Source organism: Halichoeres trimaculatus, unplaced genomic scaffold (assembly GCF_033239565.1).
Source record: "Halichoeres trimaculatus isolate MK-OKI-2021-1 unplaced genomic scaffold, fHalTri1.1 fHalTri1_scaffold_8, whole genome shotgun sequence".
Classification (NCBI taxonomy): Eukaryota; Metazoa; Chordata; class Actinopteri; order Labriformes; family Labridae; genus Halichoeres; species Halichoeres trimaculatus.
The window spans coordinates 13527534-13540193 of NW_027437186.1; the positions used below are offsets into that span (position 1 = coordinate 13527534).

The window sequence follows — 12660 nt, forward strand, 5'->3', positions numbered from 1 at the left end:
AAATACAAAGATCTGTTTTTAACAGTTTGAATTGAAAAATTATACATACATGTAAATATGACAACACTTGAGATTTCATTCAGGGTAAGTTGATAAAAGTTATTGTTATGAACTGCCTCGTGGTTTCCAAAAAGAGTTCCTTGCAACTCATCTACAAAGCACTTTCTCCTAAGAAGTCTTCAAAATGGTGCAGTGGTTTTTTGATATAAGCTTACAAAAGAGCCCTTAGAAAAGAAAAGAAAGTGAAACCTAAGAATGTGAAGGTCTTTCCAGCATTGGTGACTCCATAAGTGAACACCAGAGAATTTCCTCCTTCAAGAACATCTTTCACCAAGTCCTTCACGGTCCCTTGGAAGAGCTCTTGCTGTGTTGTCCCAGGACCATAAACCTGTTGAGATACGTAAAGAAGCTTCTCAGCAACAATTTTAAACAATGAAAATAGCTACCAGCTTGTGGTAATAAACTGTAGTAGACACGGATTCTGGTAGCAGAAGTGAATGCGAAAAGGAAATACCCAAACTTGCAGTTTTATTAAACCATTAAAGCATTCTTACTTATTGGTTTCAATCATTAGTTTTGAGTCCCCTCATATAAAGCATGGCTTTTATTTCCCAGATTATGGGTCCATATGAGGCCTGAATACATATTACGTTAGTAAAAATACATTCAAAATTAAAATTAGTGCATATCCACATACAAGTCTAAAAATAAAGAGGAAAATGCTTTCTTTGCACAAAACAAAAAGACATTATGAGTGGTTTTGTCCATGCTTGGAGACACCAACCTGAGAGAACTGAAAGCGCTGCCCAGTTTGAGGGAAGGGTCGATCAGTGCTGAGCCTCGCAGAGAGGGACAAGCTCGGAGGCTTGAGAAGAACTGAGTCAGCGGGTTCAATAACAATGCAGTCCTATTAAAAGTAAAATGCAGAGAAACAGAAAACATAAATCTCCAGTGACACCGTATTAAATCATCAGGAAAATCTGGTCATGTGGAACTTTTGATGGAAGGTTGTCTGTTCATGAACTGTTATTAATTTATCAACATTTGTTTTGTTTTTTTCTTTACTTGTGACTCTCCGTTAAGGTCCTCTGCTGATGTGAAAGGGCGGATGCGGAGATAAACCTGAAGGTGCTCTTTCTCCTCCTCCATACTGGACTGCTGCACAAAGTAAAATACAACATATTTAGTCACAACATTGAAGCTTACATCTACACAAGAGACAACATCAATTGGCCAACTTAATGTTAGTACCAGTCACCTCATTTTGGACAAAACAACTGAATTGTTATCATTATGAACTGCCTCATAGTTTCCATCTTTACCTGTAAGTCTGGAAGGGGGTTGTACTCCGATGAGAGACCTCTCTCCATGTCATGGTCTTCTACCTGTGTCGGTCTGACAGCTTTACTCAGACATGACTCCATCTTTCTGTAACATACAAGAAAGAGGAGAAAGCACAAAGCGTTGTTTAACGGATGGTGAGAATGGGAACATTTCCTTTCATTCTGAATTGATATCAACATATTAACGACTCTTGGATTAATGCAGTTGCTCTGTTGTACACAACACACCTCACAAACAGGAGTGCTAAGAGTTGACAGAAAAAAATTAACGGGCTTTTAGCTGTCAGTACGCTACTCTGTTTACGTCCTTTTCAAACGTTGCTGAACGTAACTGTTTTTTTTTTTCAGTTTGTTAAACCAATGCTGGGGGTTTCTTCGTCAACCCAGCTGGTAAGGTGGACAAGTTTACCTGACTGGTGTTTCAGATCTAAACGTGACCACGCTATACCACCTTCACTAGTGCCCCAAAACTGTCAAATATAGTTTCGGCTTCACGACAGACCACGTTGACTGGCAACTTTCAGCCGAAAGTGTCAATTGTGTTACGATGCGATTTTTGTCATGCACGCATTTTCTACGTTACTTGATTCAATGCGGACAATAAAGTATTCACATGGACAGCAACTGTCCTCATTTCGTTAGCACATCGACCACAATCGCTGATAGTCGCCGATAAGTTGTGTCACAAGCAAATTCGTAACATTTATTCATGGCAGCCCACGTCCTGTCAGTTGGAATTTGAAACAAAATTCAGTTTAAAAAAAGAGTTTCCGTTTGCCTTTCTGGAAACAAACGGCACTTCAATGGGACTTTTCTAGCCTCGAAAACTTACCTTGTAGCTGCTAATTTTAAGACATTTAATATATTAAATGAAATATGTCTTCCTTTTTCTGAGTTTAGCGTTCACGCTAGCTTTGGTTTAGCTGCTAAACAAAACAACACCCGCCGACTGCGTTTGAAACGGACCAATTAGATTCATTCTGAAACTGCACATGCGCTGTTGTACTTTCTCCTTCTTCTTCCTCCTCTTTGATGGTAGATTAAGGGCGAGGGTGTGTACCGCCGCCTACTGTCCAGGAGTATGAGCATACTTTATTTTCTTTGTCACAGATATATTTGTCAGCTTCTCATTAGACAGCTCTTTTTTAATAGGAATATTAAGCAAAAAACTCCACTGGCTCCTCACCCCCATTGATTACTTAGACAACTTTCGGGGCTTTAGTATGAACTTACATAGTTTACAAAAACAATGATTCTAAAAGCCATTTTTCTCTTTTTCTCTTTCCACTCTGTCTCTGTCTCTCCAAACACACACACACACACACACACACACACACACACACACACACACACACACACACAGACACACGCACACACCCGCACACACACACACACACACACACACGAGACGCGCACACACTATCTCTTTCGCGTTTTGTGCTATCATCTGACCTGCGAGTGGAAAGTTACAGAGGCAAAGGTTTCAGCTGCTTTCAGGAGTATCCTTGAATGTAAGTCACAGACACAACATCCTGATCACAATATGAGAACAGAGTCACTTTTAGAGCATGCAGGATAAACTTAACATGCCAACCTTCACACCTTCATAACTTGATTTTAGTATATTAGCTGCAGTTCTTTTAAATTAGGAAAAAAAATGTGTAAGTAACATACAATCTGCTCAACCAGTCTTTCAACCTATAAATATCTCTTGATCTCTTTCGCTTTGTGCAATCTGACTTGGAAGTGGAAAGTTTCAGAGGGAAAAGTTTCACATGCTTTCCCTTTTTAAACACCTATAAAGGATAAGACTTGTTCCAAGGTCAATGAAAGTAGATAATGCAAGACTATTAAATACAGTCAGTGTAAACATAAAGGGGATATTTTAGTATTGTGCTGTGAATATTTTAGTGTCCATCTTTAAGTGTCCAACTAGAGGCTGACGCTTTGGACAGCTCTGCAAAGGGGAAAAGAGGAAAAGGGAGGTTGAGTTCAAGAGAGAGAGGAGTTCCTCACTCCTAAATCTCACTCCTATATAAATACGTAAAAAGTAATATCTCACTCCTATGTAAATATGTAAATTGCAATATTTTTTTCTACTTTTCTATACTTCTTATATTCTTTATATTTCTTCAAGTTTTTAATTTTATATTCTATTATCATTATTCTATTTTTATTGTTATTGCATTACTGCACTTCTTTTTGTGAGCTGCTGTGGCAAAAATAAAAAAATAAAAAAAAAACCAAGGGGGATCAATAAAGAATATTCTAAGAGTCACTGTGTGCTATCCCCCTTTCCTGGCTGTGAGGTGTTAAACAGACTGATAGCAAGGGGCAAAAAGAGTTCCAGAGTCGGTCAGAGAAGCAGGACAGTCACAGCAGTCCATTGTTGAATACACTCCTCTGCCTGGTGAAGGTGCTATGCAGGGTGTTGGGTGTTGTCCCTGACGAAGAGCATTTTGTTTCGGGTTCTTCTCTCTGCCATTGTAACTACAGAGTCCAACTGTGCTCCCACCACAGAGCCAGACTTCTCACCAGTCTGTCCAGTCGTGCTGCATCCCTCTTCTTGCTGCTTTCACCCAAGCATACCAGAGCATAGAAGAGGGGGCTGGCCACCACTAACCACTCGAACAACAGTAGCAGCTTTTTGCAAATGTTGAAGGACCCCAGCCTTTAACGGCTGTGTCCCTTCCTGCAGATTGTGTACAAGCATACAGGATAAACTTTGCATACCAACTTTAATGTGTTGTCTGTGGTTTTTCCTCACACATCTTCACGCCTTTCATAACTCACTTTTACAATATAAGCTGTGGTTCCTTTTTAATGAGGAAAAAAACGTGTACATAACATACAAACAGCATCAACCAGTATTTCAACCTATCAACCAGTCCATCAACTTATAAATATGTTTCTCTCTAGCATCCTGTGCTATCATCTGACCTGCGAGTGGAAAGTTACAGAGGCAAACGTTTCAGCTGCTTTCAGGAGTATCCTTGAATGTAAGTCACAGACACAATATCCTGATCACAAGATGAGAACAGAGTCACTTTTAGAGCACGCAGTATAAACTTTACATGCCAACCACAGGTGTAGTCTGTGGTTCTTCATCGCACATCTTCACACCTTTCATAACTCACTTTTATATATGTATATCTGTATATTAGCTGCAATTCTTCTAAATGATGAAAAAAACATGTGTACATGACATGCAATCTGCTTGACTTTGTTACCTTGTTGCAACTTTGGATTCTAACCCTATCCTTCATATTTGTGCCACAGCTTGCTGCCTGGCCTGCTTGCTCCACCTGCTCCCCCACCTAACCTTCCAGCAGCTCCGTCACTCCCTAGCTACGGCATACATCTCATCAGCTCACCTTTCTCCACCTTCTCTAGTGCTTACAATTTTTTTGTGTTTGTCACATAGTGTACATGTTCCAGATCACAACTCTCCAGTCTAGGTGCCCTGCTTATTATATTCTCGAGTTTTCATTTAGCTTAAGTTGGTATAGGCATATTTAGTCTGTAGTTGGCTTTCAGTTTTATTTTGACTTGTCTTTGTTATCTTGTGAAAGCAGGGGAAATTATTTGTCTTCCACTGGTGCTTGAGTCAAACAAACATTTTGAATCTTTTGTCAGTGATTCTGACTAATGGAAATCCTGAATTAATGACCGGGCAGGTAGGAAATATGTGATCACACCCAAACCGATAGGTGGGCCTGGCACAAGTGGTGGTTTCAGCTAACACTAAGTGAAAACAGTTTTGGAGAAGAGAATGCATGACTTGTTTACTGTTGTAGCTGTTGATGACAGACAGTCATGTAGATTGATGAGAGTGAACTCCATGCTGACAACATTTGGCTTACCTGTCTTTATAGATGAATCTTGCCTTGTTTGCATACTGATGCACGGTTCTAGAACAGGTTGAACTTGTCAATGAAGAACATACTGTGAGAACTGCATGCAGATTAGTGCAGACTAAGGATTATGAAAAGTTCAGCTCCGTGACCCCTGCTGGTATGTGATGATCAAAAAATGGATGTCTTCTATTTTTGGGGCACCCCTGTAAAATGTGCTGCTGAAATATTATTGGGAGCTCTGTTGTCCATTTCACCAGCACTGGAGGAAGTTGTTGCAGGGCCAAAGAATAGAGAATAGAATAGAATAGAATAGAATAGAATAGAATAGAATAGAATAGAATAGAATAGAAAATACTTTATTTATCCCCGAGGGGAAATTCAGGAGTCACAGCAGCATTTAAGAAAACAAAAGTAAGAAAGTGTATTGCAAGTGCAAAAAGGTCCACAAGAATATAGATGGAGGAGTAGAGGACTGAGATGAAGAGAAGAGAAGAGAAGAGAAGAGAAGAGAAGAAAGGAGAAGAGAAGAGAAAAGAAGAGAAGAGAAGAGAAGAGAAGAGAAGAGAAGAGAAGAGAAGAGAAGAGAAGAGAAGAGAAGAGAAGAGAAGAGAAGAGAAGAGAAGAGAAGAGAAGAGAAGAGGACTGTGACCAGGTCTTTCTCAGCATCTTGAATTTAGTTGAGATTGAAAACTGCGTTCCAACCCAGAAGTTTTCTTGCTGAACTCAGCACAGCTAAAGACAAACAATAAGCACAGTACTGACACATTTTTGGGATACATATGGTAGTAGCAGGGATTATTATGATGTTGAAGATGTTAGGTATTCACAAAATGAAAATACATTTCCTGTCATGCTGCAAAATTTAGTGCCCCAGTCCGTCAACTCCTCTTCTGTCAAAAAAAGTCTGGTCTGTCCCAAGCAAGGAGATCCATTTCTGGACTTAGATGCAATTCATCTTGTTTTCTGATACTATTTGCCATCTGGATAAAGCTGCTTGACTGGTATATTTACTCTGCCAGTCAAACATTCTGTCATCTTTTGTGGGTTCACCAGTTCATGATTCCACCATAGCTGTCAACATCCCAGGAGTGGTAGCATCAGCATCTAGGCTTCTTAAAGTCTAAAAGGGAACAGAGAATACATACACACTCACTAGTCCAGGAACCACCTGCAGCATCAGATTCATACGCGGGAGACTTGAGAGCCGTGCACCTGACTTGGCATGTTAGCACAAGCTAATCATGGGTTTTCAACACATACCTGGTCAGCAGAAAGCTAACTTGCATTGCTTTTCATCCTTTCCTCAGTGCTATGTCCACTATCATAGCTGCTCTGTATAGTTTCATTAACCCGCTATCATTAACGCAAAGTCACCTGCGCACTGGGCACGCTTTGATTGGCTGATGTAACCATGCTTACTTTTCCCCCAGAAACGTCCCATCACAACAAAAACAACAACATACAGGCAGAGGAGAGGGTTGAGGCATACGCTGACACACACATGTATAGAGGCCCATAGGAGACCTTTAAGCAGGTTGTTTTCTGTGAAAGTTGAAATTCTTTATTTTTTTAAGAAAATCCCACAGACCTTATTTTTAAAGAAACAGCAACTGAAACTAAGCATTTCAAAAAGAGCCTTAAACAAGAGTTTTCTGAAACACTAGGGTTTTTTTTTTTTTTTTTTTTAATTTTAGCTGTAAAACATCTAAAGCTACTAGGAGAGTACAAAGGGACAGTGTAAACCCTTTAAAATAGGATACTACCCCTGGTGTAACCTTTTGTCGGGCAAGGAACTATATTTTGTAACTTTTGCACACTCTAAAAGAAACACAATTTAAAAAAATGCTGAAAAAGTAAAGTAATCTTGTTATGTGCTCCAATTAAAATAAAAAGGGTTGACATTTTGCATTTAAGAGTATTCTAATGAGTGCACTATAAAAAGTTACGGTCAAAATTCTGAGTGACCCATTTAACAGTAAACTAACAGAAGATTTCAGCTTAAAATAATGACATAATGTGTTTTTCTACCCATTAAAATCACTACTAAAGATATATTTTGTTTAACTGTAAAGGCAATTTTCAAAACTGAATAGTCAGATATGAAGTCTTTCTCAGGGAGACAAAGATGTAGCAAAAGGGTAAGAATATTCATCATATGGTGAGGAAAGCAGAGCTGACACAGTGAGGAGGGTCTCTCTATGACTGCACTTGACTTGCAAAATCACGACTTTAGCTATGCACTGTAGCCAACTCTTGCATAAGACCACTGTAAATAAATCCTTCTAAAATAGCTCTGCAACTGATAAATGAAATATAGGCTATGGTTATGTAATATGTGTGTTTAGTCAGTGGTAATTTGAGGGACTTTTGCACCCCACCTAAATTCTTGCTGTTTTCAATAAATGTATTTCACAGTTTGTCCTCTGGTTTCTTGCATTTCCTCTTCTTCTTCTTAACACTTCATCATAATGACTCCCTGTTAGTATATTAGCTGCTGTGCTTTTGAATAAAGTAGAATACAAATGTTTGGCCATAATATACAAACAATAATATATATCTGTTAGAAGTCTGCAGGGTGCAACATACTCCTTGTTAGTGTTGTATCTTGTCAGATTGTCTCAAACTTGAGCACAGAAAGGTAGACACAAATCCATCAACTGAGACACCAAACCAGAGTTCAAAAGGCTAAAGGCTTTAATGAGACTCCAGGCAGAGGTCATTCATTCATTCATTTTCTGAACTGCTTATCCTGTTCAGGGTTGCTGGTGGCTGGAGCCTATCCCAGCTGTTATTGGGCAAGAGGTGGGGTACACCCTGGACTGGTCGCCAGTCAATCACAGGGCTGACACAGACAGACAGATGAACAACCATTCACACACCTACGGTCAATTTAGAGCAACCAATTAACCTGATGAGCATGTATTCGGACTGCAGAAGGAAGCTGGAGGACCCGGAGAGAACCCACGCATGCAAACTCCACACAGAAAGGCCCACCGGCCAAGCTGGGAACCAAACCAGTGACCTTCTTGCTGTGAGGCTGCAGCGCTAACCGTTGCGCCACCATGCAGCCCCAAGTTGAGTTGGATACAAAAACAGGCAGACGTAACAGGCAAAAGAAAGGTCAAAAACGGCAGGCAAGGCTTAAAACATGGCAAGGGTTTTTACTGTGAATAAAGGCTGGAATGAAGACAGAAGTGCAACGAACTGGCAGTGAGACAGTGAGACAGTGAGAGACTTGAGGTTAAATACAAGAGGTAATGAGGGTGTTTGGAAACAGGTGAACAGGAACAATCAGGGATCAGGTTTAACCAGACAGAGGCAGGGCAGACACATCTAAACCAGAGACAAGGGTTAGTGATTTCAAAATAAAAACATTACATGAATGTGTAGACAAAAATGAAACTAAAGAGGGATCAGCAATGCTGCACTGCTAAGTATAATGGTTTGTCAACTGACATGGAGGAGTTAACCACCAAAAAACGCATTTTTAAACTCAATATCATCACTTATAAGGTTGGTAAACGGCTCCCAGGTTTGTTAAATAGCAGTGAGTGAACAGAAGAGATCAGCAAGTGGACAGATATCAGGTGGACAGACGCCTATGGCGGAGACATCCAGCATGTACCCAGAGAGCAATTTAAACACACAACTGTCACTAGACGCCCAGGACTGCATCATCCGGAACCAGGAAGTAAAAGTGTCAATAAATCAGAAACCCTCTTAAACCAAAAAAAGCACACAGACTGCTGAGTCTGAGACCCGGTTCATAATAAAAGAACCAGAAAACTGCGACCCCAGCTAATTATTTACCTGCAAACGTTGCTGGTGTTTCAGTGTAAAGTGTGACCCTGTTAACTGGTGACTCTCGGCCGTAAATCACTGATTCTGTTGGCTGAGAGTCACCAGTAGGCGTGGTCGCTATTAACTCCAAAACACTGGTTGCTCTGTGTCGCTCAAAACTTGAAAGACATTGCCTATGTTGTAAAGTATCGTTTCTAAAAACTGACCACAGAGCAGTCGTACGTTTTTATGTTGTTAACAGGTTGAATTTAGTGTTTAAAAACAGCTAACTCGTCTGAATGAATGGAGCTAAACGCTGCTTCTGTGGTCAAGATTTGTGGGCATCTTTATGATGACATAGACTGATAATCCCTCTTTACAGACATGACAGACCCCCCCCCATTTGGCCAGAGGGTACAGAGCACTGGTCTTAACTGGTTTGACAAGGCTGACATGGAAGGTGGGGTGGATTTGCACAGACCTGGGAAGCTTGAGTTGAACAGAGGTAGGGTTGATTACCTTACTGATGGGGAACGGACCAATGAACCTGTGAGCAAGCTTCCTGGATTCCACCTGGGCCCACCTGGCAATGAGAAACTGGTGGAGAGGAAATATAGGGTAGCAGGTGTGACCAGACAGGGGAGGGCATGTTCAAAAACGAATACCAGCTGAAATTTCTTTTTAAAAATATTTTCATTCACACACAGTGGGCAAATCTACTGATAAGTGCAGCTCAAGGCATGCCATACCCATGTTTGGCAGTATTTTTTAGACATAAAATTTGTGCCGGCCAATCATAATGACCCCCCGTCATTAAGCGGTGACGTTTGAGAACCAAAAACTCTGTTTAAGGGTGTCCACATGACACCATGAAACCAGAGTTTTCCAAAATCTTCACTTTGGCCGGTGTTTTCAGAAAACATTGTTTTAAGTGACGTAAAGCTGCTTTTGTGTGGCTGGCAGGCATAAACGTATAAAATTATATGCGGTTTTCCATATAACCGGCTACATGTGAACATGGCCTAAAACACAGGCGAGGGTTATTGATTTCAAAATAAAAGCATGTCATGAATGGGCAGAAAATAATGAAACTGTATGGACATGACACAGGAAGACTGTAGCATGGTAAAAAAAATGCAGACTATCAAGTAAAAGCTGTACCCCAAACATGATGGAGAAACTCAATACAGAGGGCCACGGGAAACAAATGAACAAAAGAAAGTCAGGTTTCAGAACAAGTCCTAATGTTGAGAGAATCGAGGTGTAGTTTTATGAGAAAGCAGTCTTAACTACTGGCTAACAGCTAATCTATATGAATGTTGGATATGAAATTATGATTTTCCTTTCTAAATAAGGGATATGCTTTATCTAGAGAACTACAATCTAACAGCTAGGGATCAACAAGCTGCGTATTATTCTAGATGCTCAGAAACAAGGCAACTGGACTGTTAAAATTTTGGGAAGACGTTTTGGTGTTCTCAACAAAGAGGCTTCATCAGTTCCAAATTGCTGGTGAGGGAAACAGGTTTTTATGGTAATAGAGAAGAGATAACACCAACTGGGAGGAGTTGAAACTGTGGGTCATAGAAACCCATCCCCTCCCGAGAGTTGTTATCATCCTGGGTGAGCCATAAACTCCTCCTGTCATACGCGGTGTTGTGGTAACATGAGCCCAGGTGTGGCTGTTTGGAGAACATCCTGGGAAGAGAGTAGAGCAGTGGCGATTGCTCTAAGACTGCAAGGGAAGCTCAGCTTCCCTTAAAATGTCCCCAAGAAAAGTGGTGATATGTACTGCTGTGTGTACATTTCATTGACAAAATATGCCCTAGAATATCTTCATCTTTTGTTCAGAATCAGCTACCTATCCCAGGTAACTAGCACGTTCTTCGTCTCATTCATCCCCGCAGCGTCTCAGCGCTTTAACACAGTCGGACGCTAAGCGTCTTCTGCATGATGATTGGATGATCTGTCTGAGGCCGAATCCCTTTTTGATTGACGGTGAAATGAGCCAGTCAGCGATCTTGAAGTATAACCCTCCACTGGAGCATCTTCTCAGTTGTTCTGAACAGATCTGGAGGCTTTATCGATCCCCAGCGAGTTTACCTTTCTTAAAAACGACGAGCGTTGTATTTAAAGATTTTCTCTCTTTTCACCAATAAGCAGCTACAGCTACAGCTGCGGAGCTTCTCCCCCTGTGACTCACACTTACAGCCTGCAGGTGTAGGGAGGAGCTTCTCCTAATGGGCCAAGGCCGTTTAAGCAGTCTAGCTCTGCTGGCCATTGAGAGAACACCAGTAAAATCCCTGGAAAAAACACCTGGTTGGTACGACAGGGTCACAGATTATTTTCTTGAAAAGGAACCGAGGGTAGAATTTACGTTTGATTAAATAAACAAATTTATGATGTAGGTAGGAAAAAAATGAGCTTCCCCTCCTTGACTGACCAGCAGCCGCCACTGGAGTACAGCACTGTATTTTAGATGGCTGAAAGGTTAAGCCTGAAGCCACCCCCTCTTTTAAGGGCGCAGTCACACCAGCCATCCAAACCATGCTGTTCTCAAGCATAAATGGATGAGAAGTGAAACGTCCTCATGCCTTCAGTCGGGCTACCTTCTTTCTGAGCAGTCAGACTAACCATTAACTGGATGAGTAGGGTGCATAGTTAGGATGATCATTTCAGAATCCATTGCTTGGCTGTCATTGTTTACTATCAGAAATACAACACGAAGTGCAAAGTCTGTGGTTTTCAGATTTCCGGCAGACACGGAGCATGCTCTTCTTGTTTACAAATGTTCAAGTTTAACTATGCAACTTTTTCATTTTGTTTTTTAATTCCTCTAAAGTCTTATTTAATGATCTTAACAGTGATGAGAAGGAGTAGACAGGGTGGCCAGCAGAGGCCAGAGTAAATCCTCAAGTCTGAGGCCCCGTTTAAACGACAATGTTTCATCTGAAAACGCTAAAACTCAGTAGAAACACAGTGTAAAAAAGTCTGTGTTTACATGGAAACACTGAGGGACTGAAAACACTGGAGTAAACATGCCAGGCCTGCAGGTGGTGCTTTAACTGTCTTGTCCAGAAGCAGCTTTTGGGAGATCTCCACAGAAGTAGAGTTGAGCTGGTCATCTGGTGAATTGGGGAATACCAGTGCAAGAGTGGAGCAATAGAAACACATTTTGTATGAAGACAGTCAGCAGATACAACATATTGAGCAGCACAAGCTCAACAAGCTAGTTTGCGATAATTGTGACAATGGTACTGTTGCACTGTTGTACTGTTGTATGCGCTCACCAGCTTACTGTTTACTCTGCAACTGGGTCGGCAGTGTTTCAGAAAAATCCCACTCTGGAGGCTGTTTTCAAAAGTTTGCGTTTAAGGTCGGCTAAAACACCTTTACCGTGTAAATGCAAGGCTGAAACGCAACAAAACTTTTGCATTCCACCCCAAAACTGTTGTCATGTAAACGGCCCCTAGGTGGCTACCCAAATATCCAAAACAATGACTGACTTTTTGCCTCCTTAACAGGATATAAATAATACAAATATTGCACGTAAAACGCATTATATTAACACTTTTATTTATTTGGTTTATTCAAAACCAGATGGAAGAGTTTGTACAAGACAATAAAAATGTGTCACAATCAAAGGTAGAAAAAAAGGTCTTTCTCATGGTTTGGACCTT

At 40.8% G+C, this 12660-nt stretch overlaps 1 protein-coding gene across 2 annotated transcripts in view; it reads right to left on the reverse strand.

Annotated features, from left to right (window-relative positions):
- kif20ba (kinesin family member 20Ba) overlaps positions 1 to 2333 on the reverse strand; it is a 46141-nt gene extending 43808 nt beyond the window's left edge. For both annotated transcript variants that reach the window (XM_074675840.1, XM_074675839.1), the window contains exons 1-5: positions 2176 to 2333; positions 1323 to 1428; positions 1066 to 1158; positions 785 to 907; positions 250 to 388 (exon numbers count right to left, since the gene is read on the reverse strand). In XM_074675840.1, the coding sequence (XP_074531941.1) occupies positions 250 to 388; positions 785 to 907; positions 1066 to 1158; positions 1323 to 1424 (457 nt within the window). In that variant the 5' untranslated portion in view covers positions 1425 to 1428; positions 2176 to 2333. The remainder of the gene's footprint in view (positions 1 to 249; positions 389 to 784; positions 908 to 1065; positions 1159 to 1322; positions 1429 to 2175) is intronic.
- Between the last annotated feature and the right edge of the window lie 10327 nt (positions 2334 to 12660).